The sequence below is a fragment of the Leuciscus leuciscus genome (genome assembly GCF_965113295.1).
Source record: "Leuciscus leuciscus genome assembly, chromosome: 22".
NCBI lineage: Eukaryota > Metazoa > Chordata > Actinopteri > Cypriniformes > Leuciscidae > Leuciscus > Leuciscus leuciscus.
Window position 1 is genome coordinate 13,117,214 of NC_138746.1, and position 19,718 is coordinate 13,136,931.

A 19,718-nucleotide genomic window follows, 5' to 3' on the forward strand; every position below is an offset into this window, starting at 1 on the left:
CCAGACAAGACAGAGGTAATACTTATCGGTTCAAAAAACCACCCACAAAACCTCTCACAATACAACTTTAACATAGTAGGATGTCCTGTTACTTTATCCTCTACAGTAAAAGATCCTCTACTAGATTGCAAACTGTCTTTTGAAAATCATATTTCATGTTACAAAAACAGCCTTTTTCCATCTTAGAAACATTGCTAAGCTACGTAATATGCTATCAGTTTCTGATGCAGAAAAGTTAGTTCATGCATTCATGACCTCGAGACTGGATTACTGTAATGCTTTATTAGCTGGTTGTCCTGCATCCTCAATAAACAAGCTACAGTTAGTCCAAAATGCAGCTGCTAGAGTCCTTACTAGGTCAAGAAAATATGATCATATAACACAGATTTTATCATCACTACATTGGTTACCTATAAAATTCCGTATTAATTACAAGGTATTGCTACTGACTTATAAAGCCCTAAACGGCTTAGCTCCAGTCTATTTAACGGATCTTCTATCGCCCTATATAATTCATCGCGCTCTTTAAGATCACTAAATTTGAGGCTTTTGGTCATACCTAGGATATTCAGATCCACCAAAGGAGGGAGAGCATTTTCACATTTAGCTCCAAAACGTTGCTCAGACTCGCTCTCCCAGTTTAAAACTAGATTAAAGACGCATCTCTTCAGCCAGGCATTCATATAATATTTTTAATCTTACAGTTAAATCCGGCCTCTAGTTCATAAACGCCAGAGGAGAACTGGCCCCCGACTGAGCCTGGGTTCTCCCAAGGTTTTTTTTCCTCCATTGGGTCACCTGATGGAGCTTTAGGTCACCATTAGGTCACTTAATGGAGTTTTTCGGTTCCTTGCCACTGTTGCCTTTGGCTTAATTGCTCAGTTGGGGATATTTTGGGGATATTTAATTTTATCAATCAATAAATTCCACTAGAAACAAACCTTGTTGTATTATTTTAATTTAATACTGTGAAGCTGCTTTGATACAATCTGTATTGTGAAAAGCGCTATACAAATATACTTGACTTGACACACATTCTTTTAGCACCACTGACCGGACATTTGAATTCAGAACTGCAATAATGTACAAACTCCGACGTAATAAAACGTTGCCATATTCACGTTCATCTGTTCCGGGAAAAAACTAAACACTTTTAGCACCACTCACTGGACATTTTGAAACTGTCGCGAAACGTGCACGACGCAACGTATTTAGCGTTTTGCAAAAAGGTTACAAAGTTACAACAGGTACGTTTTTCGAATGATGTTCAAAAAATCTAAAAAAAATTATTGGTAAGTACGTACCATGTACCGCCACATACTTTTTGATATTTAATGGGACAGCTGCACCCAAAAATCTGTTATCATTTACAGAATTGTGTTTCTGCTTTCTACTGGAGAAGTAAGTCATACAGGTTTGGAATGACATGAGGGTGAGTAAATGATGACAGCATTTTTATTTTTGGGTAAATTGTCTCTTTAAAGCTATTGAGATAAAGGTTAAAGAAACATTTTGTGTTCCAAATGTGTAGAGCTAGAGTAAGTAGGCTACTTCTGTTACCTCATGTAGCCAATTGCATCTGTCCCAGTCTCAGGCTGGCCATTCTCAGATATTAACCTCATGAAAGACTGACAAATGGAACTAATTACCATCCTGTGGCAGGAGACCATTTGGTGTCCACTGAGAAGGACCGCATGCTCTGCACCCTTCAACTCATCAAGGTCATGTTTTATATAAACCACTGGGCAGGGTTCATTACAGAAAGTTCCCTATCAAATACAGCAAGTCCGTCGCTAATGCACCCAAATGAGTGACAACTGACTTAAATAGCCTACCTACTTAAAAAAAAATGTGAAAGCATAGGAGAAACAATGTGCTTCTAAAAAATTTGCATAAACATTAGGCTACACTTCACTCTATACACTACACTAAATACATGTAAACCAACGAAACCCATTTATCTCACTTTCCCAAGATAAATGGACAGAAATGATCCCTATATGCAGGCAGGTAAAAAGCATCACCGCTTCTAAGCACGGACAGGCACGTCATTGAATACATTAGGCTTTTCTTTTCCTCCATCAAATGCACCATCCTCAACTGGCCTCGCTTCCACAAAGCATATTATGTGCAGAATATAGGCTTGATAATGCAGGGTTCAGGGTACATTCACCATTCAGAATTAAAACTAGGAATGCCTTTTAAATTTGAATTAAGTTGAAATGAGGTTGCAAACAGGATGTAAAAATGTATTCATATACACTGCTGTAACTATTTTCTTTTTCTATAGACAGCATATTCAAACATGTTATATTCAAAAGTTTGGGGTCAGTAAGGTTTATTTTTTTATACAGTAAATATGCATTGAAGGGATAGTTCACCCATGAAAATTGTCATAATTTACTCCCCCTCAAGTTGTTCCAAACCTGTATGAATTTCTTTCTTCTGCTGAACACAAAAGAAGATATTTTGAAGAATGTGAGTAACCAAACAGTTGATTGACTCATTGGCTTCCATAGTACAGAGAAGCAAAAATGCTATGCAAGTCAATGTGTGGCAACAACTGTTTGGTTTCAGCAGAAGAAAGAAATTCATACAGGTCTGGAACAACTTGAGGGGGAGTAAATTATGACAGAATAAACTGATAAAATTTCGATGTCAATATTTATCTAAATACAATATGGTGGACAGTTTTGTAGGAAAATGAAAATATTTTTGTTTTAATGGATTGTTTTGTCAGTATTAGTGCATCTAATAAGTAGAAATAAATAGCCTTTTTTTCTTCTTCTTACAAAACCTGTTTTAATTAGATTCTTCTGTTGTGTGACTGTTGAATTCAACATCCCGTGGCAAATTCCAGCATATCAATGAACAGGAAATACATTTTTACATTTTGAATTTAGGTCAAATTTGCTGTAATACGGCTAACGACCGCAATCTCATCGGCTATAGTGAAAGCAGCACCAGTGCACTGGTGTAAGAGGGTATATAGCTTTGTCAAATGCAGTCAAGCTCTACCAAATATAAAACATGAAGGTCTCTTGCTGTCAATACCCCAGATGTGCACTGCTTATATCCAGATGCATATTATTTTGCACTAATCCCTTGTCTGTCAGGCTCCATTTTTAAACTCCAAAGCTAATTTAATTCCGCTAGTGTGCCGTGGTGAAGGACTGAAGCAAAGCCGGCAGTGCAGCTCCACTGTCACTACATGCTTCATAGCCCAACACTATGGCCCGAGGTCGGATAAAATAAACCTCATATCTAATCAGTCTGTCATAAAGCATGGGAATGAAATTTCTTTTGCTTCCTCCATTCAACATCATTATTGTTAAGACTGTGAATGCAGCAATACAATGTTTTCAATGCTTGAGCTTTTGTATTGCCTGCAATTCATAATGAAAGGGGTAAAGATGTTACACCATTAATCATTATGGTTCGACATGCATTGAACTGGAGGGGAGTTATTCTTTTGAAAGCAGATTGTTGGTCTCATATAATAGACAATTATGTCAAGATAACAACGTTTTAGTGATATATATATATATATATATATATATATATATATATACATTACATATATATTAACAACCCAGAATAACAAAGAAGTGCACACACATTTGGGGAATAACAATTGGGCTGAAACCATATGCACACTCAAAGGTAAGAGCATTCATTAAATTTGTCCCTTAATGGTACTATTACTTGTCTTTGCCCTACCAAGGGGACGCATTTGCATTCACAATGCAGGTCTAACTCCACGGTGCATCTAATTGCCTCTAAATTTAGCATGTTGGCTTGTCCAGGGCACACAGTAAGAAAGAGAAGGCAAGAACAATTACCCATTACGGAGGGAGCGAGAAGTAAGGCAATACGAGGAGGAGGGTTTTGATCATGTGAAGGACATATTTCAATGTTCAAGGACGTTTTCAGAGGAAAACAATGTGACACTGCATAGCAATGGTACCGCCACAACAGACATTTAGAAACATCGTTTGTGGCATGCAAAGAACAAATGCTGCTCCACTTAATGATGCTTGACATTCAAAATAAATGTTCATTTCAAGCGCAATTATGTTTAAGAGTCAGAAGTTAGGATGAAGGGTTTACAGATAGCTTTAATGTGAGCGCTGAATGGAAAGCACCTCCTGTGAGGCCAAAATCAACATCCTTCATGTCCTTGAGGATTTGCTGTAATAGAATATAACTCCACTTTACTTCTTCCTCCAGCAAGAGCAAGGAAGAGGAATCAAGGTTTTTCATTTTACATTCAGATTTGTCATTTAAATGAGAAAAGTGCAGCTGGTTCAGTCTGAAAAACCCAAAGTATTTGGCACCTAAATTTCGCCCACCTCATCTCATCCGCCTACTGTATTGTTTTTATTTTCTACACGGACGATCAAATAAAGCAGTACCTTGTGGCCATATGAGCGACTGCATACTTTTGACACTGTAGATCAATTTCTGTCTCTGTAGTTTAACTGGTACAGTATAGCCCTAACAACACCAAGGTTTGATTCTCAGGGAATGCATCCTGATAAAATGTACTGATCAAAACATCTGCAAAATAAATTCTTAGATTCTCTTTTGGAGAAATACACTAGTTCAAAACTTTGGAATCTGCACACACACACACATACATACATACATATACATTATATATATATATATATATATATAAAGTCAATTATGCTTACCAAGGCTGCATTTATTTGATCAAAAATACAGTAGAACAGCAATATTGTGAAATATTACAATTTAAAATAAGTTATCTATTTTAATATATTTTTAAAAAAAATGTAAATTTTTCTTGTGATGGCAAAGCAAATTTTTTTTTTTTAGCATCATTACTCCAGTGTTTAGTGTCACACCACAATATTTTAGATTTGCTGATTTGTTGCTGAAGAAACATTTCTTATTATCTTATTAGTGTTAAACAGTTGTGGTGCTAGATATTTACTTTTTTCAGGATTTATTATAACAGCATTTATTATACATGTCTTTACTATCACTTTTAATTAATATAATACTTTATTGATAAATAAAAGTATTACTTTAAAACTAAAAACTTCTTAAGACTCTCAAACTTTTGAAGGATAATGTATGAAGACATCACTGTACCAGCGGGAAGAAAGAGACTGAGCAGAGAATAATTACACTGATTACTAAATAGGTTGAGGTGAGTCATCAGTGCTGGTTATAATTAAAATGAAAAGTAAAAACAGAAAATGCTTTATGAAAAATGACAATTATTTTTATTTGATTAATTTTTATAAAACATGTAATTTGAAAAAAGATCTTATCACCACAAAGATAAGGAAAATACAACAAGATCAAAGTGTTTGAACATTGGAAACAATTTATATCAAATATAGTGAATGGCCCTATGGTGTATTCATCCCAGATTTTAAGTTCTACAAAATCATTCATCCTGGAAGAAGGAATCTAAATCCCCCATCTCCTCGTGGGCCTGTTTGGAGCTTTCCTGAGATGGACGGGACATGTTTGATGGAGTTTCTTGGCTTCTTTGTGACATCTCAACTTCTTTCTTGATGTCCCGGCCTCCACCCAGAAGCTTCTGACTCTCAGTGAAGTACTGGTTAGGGTGATTAAGAGAAAACCCAGCATCCTCAACCTGTAACAAGCAACAGAGTTTAGTATGCAAATTACTATAGTTACATTTGTGTAATAATGTGTATTTATTTTGTAAGCCAAGTTTAAATAACTGCATTGAACCTGGAACATTAAAAGGGTACACAGGGATATTTAAGCTGGTAGCTTCTATTTAATCTCTCCTTTCTTTCAGCCTTGTTTATGGCAAAGCCTCTCACTGATGGATCCCTGAAAGCTGCATTGCACTCAAACGCTGCACAATCCATTTGTTTCTAAGTGCAGAGGATATGGCTGTTTAATTATGCTTCAATCACAGCACACCCCTGATACTCCTCATGAATCAAAGTTTCAAACCCATCTCTCTGAATCGAGTGCACAGGGGTCTCTGCGGTAGTTAAGCTGTGGACAGAAAGATACATTACACGGATCCATCTCAGAGTTAACACATTACAGTGGACTACCCTCGCCCAGCGACTCTGTGCCAAATGAAATATGCATAAACATGAAACAATCCCAGCCGAGGCCTAGAAACGGATCAATTCGGCGGATGCGCAACAAGCTCTCCTTCTAAAGTCCACCTCTCTTGCCTCCCCTCCTCTTTTTCATTATTGTTTCCTTTTCTCTATTGTTTGATTTATTGCGGTTGTGTAAATATTTCATCAGAGAAGTATTACATTTTGACCTTTAAATAAATGCTGCCAGGGAGGGAGGAATGCGAGCGTCTATTTGTTATGTGTCGCGGATGTGAAAGCGGAGGGCACATATGGCAGTGATTAAAGTCTCTTACGCTGGAGTTCAACAAGCGTGTTTTTGCAGCCAAGATGGTTGCGCCATCGCGTATCAGATGCAAGGAAGGCGAGGTGGTGCGGATCCACTGATGCCCCAACAAGAATGTTTTATTGTGCCCATTAACGTCAGAGGTTTCATCATTCACCGACCCTAAAATAAGAGTCATGAATTTCAGTTTATCTTTCAAATCCTGTTATTGCAGGCTGTTCATCAAGGAAGCCATCTTATTCATTTTCCTGCATCATAAACCGTTCGCACTGTTTGGCTCGGGGCTATTAGTCATCAGCAATGACCCTAGTCCCAAGCGCCCCGGGGCCAGGAGCTAAATGATGCCCTTGGACTGCAAAGGCGCTGCCGTTTCACCGGGAGCCATTAAAAGCCATTATATCCTATCAATGACACTTTGAGTGCATTACTGCATTAAAAGAGGGGTGGCGCAGACACAAACACTGTCATAAAGCTTTCTTATTGAGGGAATAAATCTAGACGTGCAAGAGATTAGAAATTTATACACGCTCTTTGATTTACTCATCTCGACATTGAGCTAAAGCTTCAACAACAGCAAGAACATCAGCAGATTTGAAGTGCTTACGCAGATGTGGAGACTGTTGACTTTTACTCAGTAGTGTTATTATTAATGAAAACTAAGACAAAAACTAAAATAATGAAATCTAACACAACTGAGTCAAATTAACTACAGTTTACTACCATTCAAACTTTTTTTTTGAAATAAATCTATAATTCAGCAAGGATGCATTAAATGTATCAGAAGTGTCAGTAAAGAAATTCATAATGTTACAAAGATTTCTAAATGCTGTTATTTTGAACATTTTATCATCACAAAAACTTTAAAAATAAATATTAAGCAGTACGACTGTTTTCAACGCTAAGAATAATAATAATAATAATAATAATAATAAGATGATGAAGAAATCAGCATATTAGAAGGATTTCTGAAGGATCATGTGACACTGAAGACTAGAGTAATAAAATAGAAAACCGTTATTTTAAATCATAATAGACCATTCGGGTGTTTTGTGAGCAGAGCCTAGTGGCAGAAAATGACAGTTCTGCATGGAAGCCACACAATAAATAAAAAAAAGAGGTCATTTCAACCTTATATCTCACAGTTCTGATTTTTCCCCCAATTCTGAGAAGAAAATTCAGAATTGCGATATATATCAGCTTGTTATTTTATTCCATGGATTTTGCCTGTTTTCCCACACTTGTTACCACTGTTTTTCTGCCACCACAATGCGCAGCTGCAAGAGACGTAACTGTGACGTGACGTAATCTTACGTTTTTTGATAAAATAAATGCAGAGATGCAGAAATGCTTTAAAAAAAAAAAAATCATACCAAACACTAACTTTTGAATGGTAGTCTATATTTAATGTGGTCCCAAATTAATTAAAAACATGTTATATTATATTATATATATATATATATATATATATATATATATTAAAAAATGGCATAGATGACACTGGAGTGTGACATGAAATGTAATGACATTCATTTTTTTAATGATACCATCCAGCGCATTAACTTTGGCAGACCTAAAATACTGATACAAAAAACTAAATAAAACTTAAAGCTAGAGCTAGAAAACTAAATAAAAAAACAACTAAAATCAACAACGATCAATTAAAAACTACTGAAAATTAAACTAGAGTGAAAACAAATTAATGAAATTAAATTAACTAACAACTAAATTTGTGAAAAAGTAAAAAAAAAATATATATATATATATATACACACACACACACACATAAAATTGCTTCTGGTAGATGTTGAGAAATGGATTCATCATGACTTTACCTGTTACTAAAGCTTCCCCATTTAAAATCCATCTTGTTACACATTGCTGACAAACATCTGAAAGGTTTACCAAGCTCTCTCATATCCAAGACGGTCTCTTCCCCCTCTTCACATTAACCTGTCACCTAGCAGATAGCGTCTGTTTGCGTGGCGTTGGTGTGTGCACATTTTCATTCTCAACCTGACAGCTGGGCTGCTTTTTTAGTCGAGGGACAGGGCATAGGTGTCACACAGGTAATCTTGACTGACATAGCTCTGAAATATTTCTCTCTCCTTGGCAAAAAATAAATAAAATTAAATACAGAAAGGTTGCTGCCAGAGTCCTATCCACCCCCTCCAATTTAAAACTAGGAAGAAGAAATAAGAAGAAATCTATTAGATAACCATTTAAATAGAGCTGTAATCATTTGCTTTCTGGTTGCTTTCAGCTCTGACACACAATTATGCCCCTGTCAAAGAAAGCATATTGAAACTGCAAAGCCCAAAGTCCAATCTGAAAGGGCAATCCAAATACAAAAAGCAAAGATTCAGCACATTTATCATTTGATTTTAAAAACGAGTTTCTGCCCCTTACCTTGAAAATATGACTATAATATCAGCTTTAAACATGCTGAGAAAATGTTAATAACCCTGAATAGACAATGTGTATCTAGCCTTCACCAAAAAGCTTTAGATGATACAATTTGTATATGTATCTTCTTACTTCAACAAAAAATATAAATTAATTCCAATTCGTTTGGTTTCTGAGAGGATTACACATCTGTCCAACGTAGATATTATAATATATGTATTTTTATCTTGTTTTTATCTTGTATATATACATACATACACATATATACATACACGTATATACATACACATATATACACACACACTGAACATTTTCCGGAACAGAGATCGGCCAAAATAAAACAAAAAACCAATTGCCAGTGGTGTTTGGAGAAAAAAACAGCTGGTTTTGATTTATGGCGGGTCGACCGGTGCATCTCTAGAAAACACCATAAGAATTATTTGCACTCACACATATGCTCCCAAATATATTTTGAGGTCGCACAGACTCAATTTCGAGAGCATATGAAACCAAAATGGTTGCAATTTCGAACCTTGTTGGTGCATTACCATTTCCATCAGCCATGCTGAATTGATGTTATAAATAAAGGAACACTATGACATAAAGGCCCTGTCCCAAATGCCACCCTAAGCCCTCAAATGTCAAATGGGACACCCTACGGGACTGTGGACTTCACTGACACAAGCAGCGGTCACCGCAAATCTGCAAATTCACATCAAGTGCGGCATTTGGGACAGAGCCAAAAACGACATAATACAGATTTATGGCTAAGTATCAAATGTAATCACCCATGTTGCTCATAAATAATAATAAATAAATAAAAGAGATCTGTGCATTGTAGTGGACACCACGTATCAGAGGGAAAATGAATCTTAAAATTGCTTTGCAAAACACAACAAATTAAGATTTTATTAGAGGTCAGCTAAAGGCAGATGTGACTACAATGGTCAGGCTCTGTAAGTACTTCTCAGGGCTATCCCTAAGCTGACAAAAGCAGGTCCAATTACAGCAGGCCAAAATGAAAAGCATCCTTACACTGTGTGTCAGCTCAAAGTACTTCTGGCAGGCCAGCTGATAGTGCATTCCCTTGACCAGCTCCAGAACCTGTGAAAAAACAGAGAGAGAGAGAGAGAGAGAGAAGTGGTAAGCGGTTGGGGGCCCGAGAGCACAGTGATAAAAAATAAAAATATATAAAAAAAAGAGTCTTAATTATTTATAATACATTTACATGTATGCTCCAAAAAGGTATCTGCTTACATTATTAAAGACAAAATATTAAGAATAAAAAAAAAACAAAAAACAGTGAATAGCATCAAATGTCAAAAGCACATTGAACATGTGCTACTGTATTATCATGTGTTTCATATCCAGAGAGTACCTGGATATTCTTTAGCTGAGATCTTTATTTACACCTTCATTCTAATGTGTCTCTAGCATGATTAGATAGAGATCATCACAAAATGGAAAAAGCCACTTACATATTGCACTACAGGTTGTGTAAACCAAAATAATGACGGAGAACTCGAAATGAGTTTTGCCATTCTGACAGATAAAAAATGTATCTGATCTAATGTGCTTCCATACTTTAGAAACATCCCAAAAGTAAACATGCTAAAAAATTTAATAAAAAGATATCAATGGTATCTTAATAAGAATTAAAATAACATAAAAATTCAGCCTGACAGAAAATGTTTGACTAAGCCCATCAAAGTGAGGGATAATGGTTATTTGTAGCACAAACAGTGTCTGTATTACATATTACTTGTGTAGTTAGATAACATTAGTGTTTACATTTTGTTGAACCTCAGAAACTTTCCCTGACCACCTCTGAATCCGATCACGAGTCTGGAGGCGCATTCATATCAGGCTTTTAATGTGGTCATGTGTCATCCAACTGCGTGACAAAGGGGGCCAAAATGTCAAATCAATATCTAAGAAGTCTTTGATGAGCAATAAAGATGAATAACACCGTTAACAACGCATTGTGCTATTTTTGCTGAGACAGCACAAGTTTATGATGTTTCAGGTGAGGAGCAGAGGCAAAATGGCATCAAAGAGAGATGGAAAAGTGGTTACAATCTGCTTCTCTTTCCTTTTCTTTTTTGCTCAGACCTCCCCTCAGGTGATGCTTTTAACACCATGTATTCCCTGTGGTAAAGTATGCCATTCCACCTTAGCTAAAATCGGCAAGAGCAGAAATGCATAATACATGGATTTAAAGGTGAGAGACAACACCATCCAACACCTAACTCGAAGCTCTGGAGACGATCGCTACTGGGAAGCAATGGTAACATATACAGCAAGGCACCAGCTAGGGGTTCGACATATGCTGTGAAAAACAAGATAAAATCACTGGTTTACATATTGCCTGCGGATAACATAGCCAAGAACAGCTAATAACATACATTACACATTTTAAACTGCACTACTTTTTTAAGGTAGCTGATTTTCAGACTTTTAAATCTAATTAAAACTATCAGAATAAACATTTAAAAAACAGAGCTTGTTGCCAATTAGATTTAAAATGATTGACAAAAGAACTAAACTGGTTTCCCACAAGGTTTTCCACTATTATCAGGAACATTTCTCAACTCAAACATTATAATATAAGAAAAATTAACCAGAGTTTTGAATCATTTCATTGAACTGATTCACATAAATGACTTCAACATAGCACCCTCTTTGAAACAGAAGTTTAAATCAGAAACAATACGAAAACATTTGAACCCTTTATATGTGTGGATCAAAAAAGGCTTTTCAATGTTAAAAAAAAGCACATTAAAATTGCAATATTCAGGATGTTACTTAAATTTATTATAGCTAGTAAAACCATTGTTAATATAACGTGAATATTCAATACATAGCCAATATATCATCCAACAACCTACGCAAGTAATCATCACACTTAAAATGCAATTCCTTAATGTAAACCTTGGAACTCAAAGCTGCACCGTACACAGATTGACTTTGTTCTGACTGCTTTATCATACATTACACTTAGTAACTTAACAGCAAACAATCACACAGCCACAACATAAGGCTATAATTTCAGGGGATTTTTAAGTATTACGAAGTGGCATGAAAAATGCTTGGATTAAATTCATAACATGCATGCTACGTGTGAACTCTACATGTTCTCACTGCTTCTTGCACTGTTTGGACTGTGAACCAAACATGCAGTCCTTTAATCTGCACTTCCTGAGGTAGGAGCCACGCTGTGAAGGGCGCTAACTGTGAGTGAGAGAGGAGAGCTGAGTTTTCTAAAGTAGCTCTCCTCCAGACTGGAGTCTCGCCCTTTTGACTGTAATGTCACTTTGTCAATAGACAGGTTGACTGAGAAGGTTGACGTTCTGCATTTTAATCACCCTACTGCCCAGGCTTTTCACATTTTCTGAGGTTTTTAATTATCCAGCGCACTGGGCTGGCTCTGCAGCGAGAGGGCCACGTGCTGCGAGAGCTCCTGGGGTGAACATCAAGCTGTTGCTTCACACGCCCACAGGTCTAAGACTATGAACACTGAGAGTGTATAAGGACACTGCTTGGGGTCTCCAATGAAATTATGAATTTAATTGGATTGGAAATGTGCTACCCTTGGGCTGGCATGTCGGACTGCATTAGGCAGCCATCAGCCATTTTCCTCAACCGCACGATGGGTGGTAGTGGATGAGCCATGTGAGAAAAAAACGTAGCACACCTTACAGTGGAAACATGCAAACGATTCTCAAATAGCTAAGAACGATTTTCGTGCACTTCAAACTATATGCTTTTTATAACTGAAGTTCAAAATATATAATAGCACATCAACATTAAGAACCAATAATTTTTTTATAATTTGCAGTTCAAACGCACCCCACCCCCCCAAAATAACAATAATAAATAAATATATCATATAAAAATATAATATTTTGATTGTATTTATATTGATATCATATTAATATGATAGCTACCTTCAGTCATCCACTAGAAATCTTAAGAGCACAACCAGAGATAGTACGCAACATTTGACTTCATGAATATATTCTTTTTAAGAGCCTTTTAACATTGAACTTAATGGCCTTATTAAAACCAGCTCGTTAATTACATTAGCGTCAAAGGATTATAACTCCATGAGAACATTACAGCAAGGCTGGTCCATCTCATTTCACTGCCTGGCCCGTTGCAGCTGCTTTAATGTGTAAAAAAAAAAAAAAAAGTCAGCTGAAATGACTTTTAAGAGTACTTTAAAGAACGCATCAAATCACTGGATACAGCAAAGGTCAAAGTAATCAACACAGAGAGCTGAAGCTGTCATTACACTGGAGAATCCAGAGCGTTATTTCTTTTTGTCATTAATATTCCAGAAGTACAGCAGATTCATTAATATTCCAAAAGTACTGCAGGATGGGGCTTTCAGGGATGCCTTGTTAAAAATTAATTGCAGTTTTTTTCTATGATTATTATACAATCATATCATTTTAATTGTCAAGCTAATGTCCTTTCTACACAATATTTGATAGATTTTGTTTGGTCTGTGGTTATGTTGAGGTGAATTTACACAAATAATTTTGAATGCCAAGTTGCTTTAAAAAGCCATTTACACTCTCAATGACACCTCGCTTAAAACAGACCCCCCCTTGACCCAGTGGACACCCCTCTGTCTTTGCACATTGTGCTGAGCCTGCTAAATATTGTGTTTTAGTTGTCAGACAAACCTGATTGATCCCACTAGGGGAGATTTTATAGGACTGCAACTTCTGTTTCAGTAGTTCAGGGTCGCTGTGGCGGAATGGACACCCTGTGAGGAAGAAGGAGAAAAGATGGAGAAAATGGGTTTACAAGCATCACAAATGGTCCAAACCAATATGTTCTACTGGAAAGTAGGAACACACGACCCACATGTTTTTTGTGCCCTTTAAGGCCACTGCTAGATGAGAGTACTACTTGTGGGGTTGTTTCCAAAAAAGGGAGCTAAATTATCCATACTGTATGATGGTTCCAATAAGTATTTTTGCAGTTATGATCATGTAATCCCGGGTGGAGATTCCAAGCAATTGATTTTGAAAATTGAGAAAATTTAAGATCTTTCCAGGGATTGATAACCCTCAACTGAATTCATGCACACAAAGACTACCAGCAGGAAATATATACACACACATGAATAGAAAGTTCAATGAACAACATTTATTTGAGATAGAAATGTTTTGTAAAATTATAAATGTTTAATGTATTTCCTGTCTTTTTTAAATCATAAGATATTTGACGTTAAAAAAGGATACAATTCCATGAGTCTTAACAGCTAGAATTTTTTTTTGTTATGAACAAAAATAAATTGATGCTACATTATCAATGGAACATTTCCCTTTTAAACAAGGTGCCAGTGATGTATAGCTTTGTGACAGTGTATTATAGAAATGAATGCCCTCCACCATTTGGCGTACTCAACATTACATTTTCTGGCCTTCATAGTAAGCAGAACAGTGATGCTTAATTTTTAATGGATTTCACCTATTATGTGCATTGCGAAAAGCAGGTGTTATCAATTAGGCAGCGTGGACTTGGGTATTTTTTAATAACTAATTCAAGACCACCTGCGTACTAAACAGTCTTTTAATTCTCTTCACTACAGGACTAAACATGGGCCTCGGGGGAACGATCGCATATAAAACCAACAGTCTGGCTCAGTATGACTCACCGTGGTAGTCGCCTTGGCTGGGTGGGTTTGACAAAATCACCTTCATGCAACTGTAGGGGGTGTAGTCAGTGCGCTTGCCTTCCTTCCCAAAGATGTGGCGGACGCTGTAGGCATATGCTTTATCAAACTGCAGAGCAAGACAAAGACGAGAGAGAAAAAGAGAGAGACTGTGAGTTTGAGGGAGAGGACAGTAAAGCATGCAAGAAGAGGGGTAGGAATGGTGGGGAGGTTGTGGGTGAAACTAAGACATTGTCGTACATCAAGTGGGTTGTGGCAGGGTGTTTTCCGCTATGAAATATAGAGCTATTAGCAGGGACCTGCTGTAGCAGTGTCGCCAAACCGCAGACAGCTGTGACTGGATTATGGATAATGTGGCTGCTCTCTCTATCTTTCCCATCCCCCATCTCTATTTCACTCTCTACACACAAATCTCATGTCTCTGAGGCATCGCCATCAAACCAAATTAAACAAATTAATGCATGCAAAAGAAAGCCATTCTGTTGAAGAACTACTACCTCAAGCAGAAATATAAAATAACAGTGTAAAAGGTTTAGAGAGCAAAGGAATTAACATTTATAATAACATTCTAATGTGCAATTTTCGATATATAAATTTTTTATTACAAATAAACCACCGTTCAAATGTGTGGGGTCAGGAAGAATTTTTATGTTTTTGAAAGAAATCTCTTATGCTCACCCAGGCTGAATTTATTAAATACAGTAGTATCATGAAATATATATACTCAACTCATCTTTATTTATATAGCACCACTAAAAACAACAATTATTGACGAAGGTGCTGTACACTATATCAAATATCATCAACATTTAACACAAATAATCCATTCACAGATTTAAAAGCAACAAGACTTTAAAATCAATTCTGTAACGAATTGGGAGCCAATGCAGAGATATCAGAACTGGAGTTATGTGCTCTCATTTACACACACCAGTAAGGAGCCTAACAGCTGCATTTTGTACCATTTGCAGACGGTTAAGAGATGCTTGGTTAATACCCATATAAAGGGAATTACAAATTATAGTCAAGCCTTGTTGAAATAAAAGCATGAATCACCCTTTCAAAGTCCTTAAAAGAAAGAAATTATTTTACTTTAGCTAGGACTCAGAGATGAGAAAAACTGGTTTTGACTACCGTACTAATATGTTTGTCAAATTTGAGACCACTAGCGAAAAACACGGCCAAATTCTTCACTAGGGGTTTCACACATGGAGACAAATGGCCAAAATTTAAGCAAGGCAGCTTCTGAAGATTCAAAAACTATAATCTCAGTTTTGCCTTCATTGAGGTGAAGTAAATTTAGGGACATCCAGACCTTTACATCCGCCAGACAAGCCAAAAAAAAACCCAAAAAACAAACAAACATGTTGTTTGATCCCAGGGGCAAATAGATTTGGGTATCGTCAGTGTAACAGTGAAATGAGATGCCATGTGTTTCTTAAAAAAACAACCCCAGGGGGAGCATTTACAAGGAGAATAAAATCGGAGCAAGAATAGAACCTTGAAGGACCCCACAGGTAAAAGAAGCTGCATCCGAAGTAAATTCACCGATATTAACAGAGAACCTTCTACTATTAAAATAGGATTGAAACCATTTAAGAGCATATCCCTGAATGCTCATCCAATGCCCCAAACGAGAATTACAATAGTCAAGCCTAGTTGAAATAAAAGCATGAATCACCCTTTCAAAGTCCTTAAAAGTCCTGAATGCTCATCCAGTGCCCCAAATGAGAAACCGAGTGGTCAATCATGTCAAATGCCGCACTCAAATCTAGCAGCACTAACACAGCAGACTTGCCAGAGTTGAGAGTCAGTAAAATATCGTTTAAAACTTTTACCAATGCTGTTTCAGTGGAATGGTTTTTCCTGAAACCTGATTGGAACACTTCAAAAATCTTGTTTTTATTCAGAAAGCTCTGTAGTTGGTGAAACACTATTTTGCCTAAAATTTGTCAGAACTATCAGGTCTAAATTTGACTTTTTGAGAAGTGGAGAATCATGAGATGAAGAGGAGATATTTAGCCTAATATGCCTCATCTTATCCACAAAAAAATTATAAATTTGCCACACATAGCCAGAGACTCTGTGGGGAATAGACCAACAGAGGGGTTAACGGCAGCATTTATAAAAAAAAAATTGCTCTTGGATTGTGATAATTCTTTTCAATCAGATCTGAAAAATACTTAAACTTTGCTGTTTTCACCACTTTCTGATATTGTACCAAATTGTCCCCAAGTATTTATACAAACACACACATACATATACACTCACCTAAAGGATTATTAAGAACACCTGTTCAATTTCTCATTAATGCAATTATCTAATCAACCAATCACATGGCAGTTGCTTCAATGCATATAGGGGTGTGGTCCTGGTCAAGACAATCTCCTGAACTCCAAACTGAATGTCAGAATTGGAAAGAAAGGTGATTTAAGCAATTTTGAGCGTGGCATGGTTGTTGGTGCCAGACGGGCCGGTCTGAGTATTTCACAATCTGCTCAGTTACTGGGATTTTCACGCACAACCATTTCTAGGGTTTACAAAGAATGGTGTGAAAAGGGAAAAACATCCAGTATGCGGCAGTCCTGTGGGCAAAAAAAAGCCTTGTTGATGCTAGCGGTCAGAGGAGAATGGCCCGACTGATTCAAGCTGATAGAAGAGCAACTTTGACTGAAATAACCACTCGTTACAACCGAGGTATGCAGCAAAGCATTTGTGAAGCCACAACACGCACAACCTTGAGGCGGATGGGCTACAACAGCAGAAGACCCCACCGGGTACCACTCATCTCCACTACAAATAGGAAAAAGAGGCTACAATTTGCACGAGCTCACCAAAATTGGACAGTTGAAGACTGGAAAAATGTTTCCTGGTCTGATGAGTCTCGATTTCTGTTGAGACATTCAGATTGTAGAGTCAGAATTTGGCGTAAACAGAATGAGAACATGGATCCATCATGCCTTGTTACCACTGTGCAGGCTGGTGGTGGTGGTGTAATGGTGTGGGGGATGTTTTCTTGGCACACTTTAGGCCCCTTAGTGGGCATCGTTTAAATGCCACGGCCTACCTGAGCCTACCCTACCTTTCTGACCATGTCCATCCCTTTATGACCACCATGTACCCATCCTCTGATGGCTACTTCCAGCAGGATAATGCACCATGTCACAAAGCTCGAATCATTTCAAATTGGTTTCTTGAACATGACAATGAGTTCACTGTACTAAAATGGCCCCCACAGTCACCAGATCTCAACCCAATAGAGCATCTTTGGGATGTGGTGGAACGGGAGCTTCGTGCCCTGGATGTGCATCCCACAAATCTCCATCAACTGCAAGATGCTATCCTATCAATATGGGCCAACATTTCTAAAGAATGTTTCAGCACCTTGTTGAATCAATGCCACGTAGAATTAAGGCAGTTCTGAAGGCGAAAGGGGGTCAAACACAGTATTAGTATGGTGTTCCTAATAATCCTTTAGGTGAGTGTATATGACATGTTACACCATGCCATTATTTATTTGACAAAAACTAGGCCAAAATGGAAAAGCCATGGCCCATGGGTGACAAACTAAGTACACCCTTACTGATTCCATAGGATTCAGTAGCAGTCAGGCGCTGCTTATTGAGTGTGATCACGTCTATAAAAGCAGATGTTTTGGCAGTTTGCTGGTCTGGAGCATTCAGATGTGTGTTAACACAATGCCAAGGAGGAAAGACATCAGCAATGATCTTGAGGAGCCATCAACTGCTGCCATCAATTTGAGAAGGGTTATACGCCCATTATATGGCCAAGAATTTGAAGTCCATCATTCTACAGAATGGAAGATTTTTCCCAAGTTAACAAAACATTCAGAGAGTTGCCAATCTTCCCTGGAGTGAACATCCCAGCAAATTCACCCCAAGGTCAAACCGTGCACTGCTCAGAGAAATTGCAAAACACCCAAGACTCACCTCAGACTCTACAGGCCTCAGTTGACATGTTAAATGTTAAAGTTCATGGCAGTTCAATTAGAAAAATACAGGACAATTATGGCATGATTGGAAGGGTTGCCAGGAGAAAGCTTCTCTCTAAAAAGAACAAGTCAGCACGGCTTAGGTTTGCAAAGTTGCATCTGAACAAACCTCAAGACTTCTTTGGACCGATGAGACCAAAGTGGAAATGTTTTGCCATAATGCACAGTGCCATGTTTGGCGAAAACCAAACACAGCATATATGCACAAACACCTTATACCAATTGTCAAGCACGGTGGTGAAGGGGTGATGATTTGGGTTTATTTTGCAGCCACAGGACCTGGGCACCTTGCAGTCATTGAGTCGACCACAAACTCCTTTGTATACCAAGGTATTCTAGAGTCAAATGTGAGGCCATCTGTCCGACAGCTAAAGCTGGGCAGAAATTCGGTCATGCCACAGGACAATGATCCCAAGAACACCAGCAAATCTATAACAGAATGCACTTGCCCAGTCAAAGTCTATACCTCAACCTGACTGAAATGTTGCAGCGGGACCTTAAGAGAGCTGTGCATAAACAAATGCCCGAGTAGGACAAGAAAAAAAAGAAAAGAAAAGAAAAAAAAACATATGAACATCTCATGTGGCTATTATCATACAAATTAAAAGTGACGTGAAATCTCCTTTGAGCATTACCGGGTCTTATTTGTGCTTTGCGCAGCTCTTTCTGTGTGAGAGCTGCTGTGTACATCACTGTCCACCTTGAGAAATATGCTGTATGCTTAGGAAACCATTACACTGTTTGCATTTGATGAGGGTCAGTGCATTCAATCTCAGGGCTGAACTCAATACACCAATCATGTACACTCTGGTAACTATCCAAAAGGGTAACCTAGCCCCCTGAGCTGGTTATGTCTCAGCTAAGAGATGGAGAGAGACAGTAAAGACAGCAAAGAGGGGAGACAAAGAAATAGCAAGTAATAATCATCCACAGCACTAAGATGCCATTACCATGGTAATAAAACCTGTGAACTTGACAAGGTGACTATCTACAAGGCTGCAATTAAACAGGCCATAAAATCAACTTACCCTATCACAAATTAATGACATGATGGGTCTATAGATTGAGACAGCCCCTCCAGTTTTGATGATATATCCATAGCCCACAACTCTTCTTGTGATCTGTTTTGTCCAAATTAAATTTATTTTTAACCTGTACATTTTGTCTTGGTTGACAGATTCCATCCAGGTTTACATTTCAATATCACTACAGTTTGAGCCATGC

The 19,718-nt window shown here is 37.5% G+C and overlaps 1 protein-coding gene across 1 annotated transcript in view; it reads right to left on the reverse strand.

The window, feature by feature from the left end:
• Window positions 1-4,793: 4,793 nt before the first annotated feature.
• Window positions 4,794-19,718, reverse strand: part of prim2 (DNA primase subunit 2) — a 69,478-nt gene continuing 54,553 nt past the window's right edge. The window contains exons 11-14 of the mRNA XM_082153836.1: window positions 14,465-14,591; window positions 13,485-13,567; window positions 9,829-9,897; window positions 4,794-5,635 (exon numbers count right to left, since the gene is read on the reverse strand). Of these exons, the coding sequence (XP_082009962.1) occupies window positions 5,423-5,635; window positions 9,829-9,897; window positions 13,485-13,567; window positions 14,465-14,591 (492 nt within the window). The 3' untranslated portion in view covers window positions 4,794-5,422. The remainder of the gene's footprint in view (window positions 5,636-9,828; window positions 9,898-13,484; window positions 13,568-14,464; window positions 14,592-19,718) is intronic.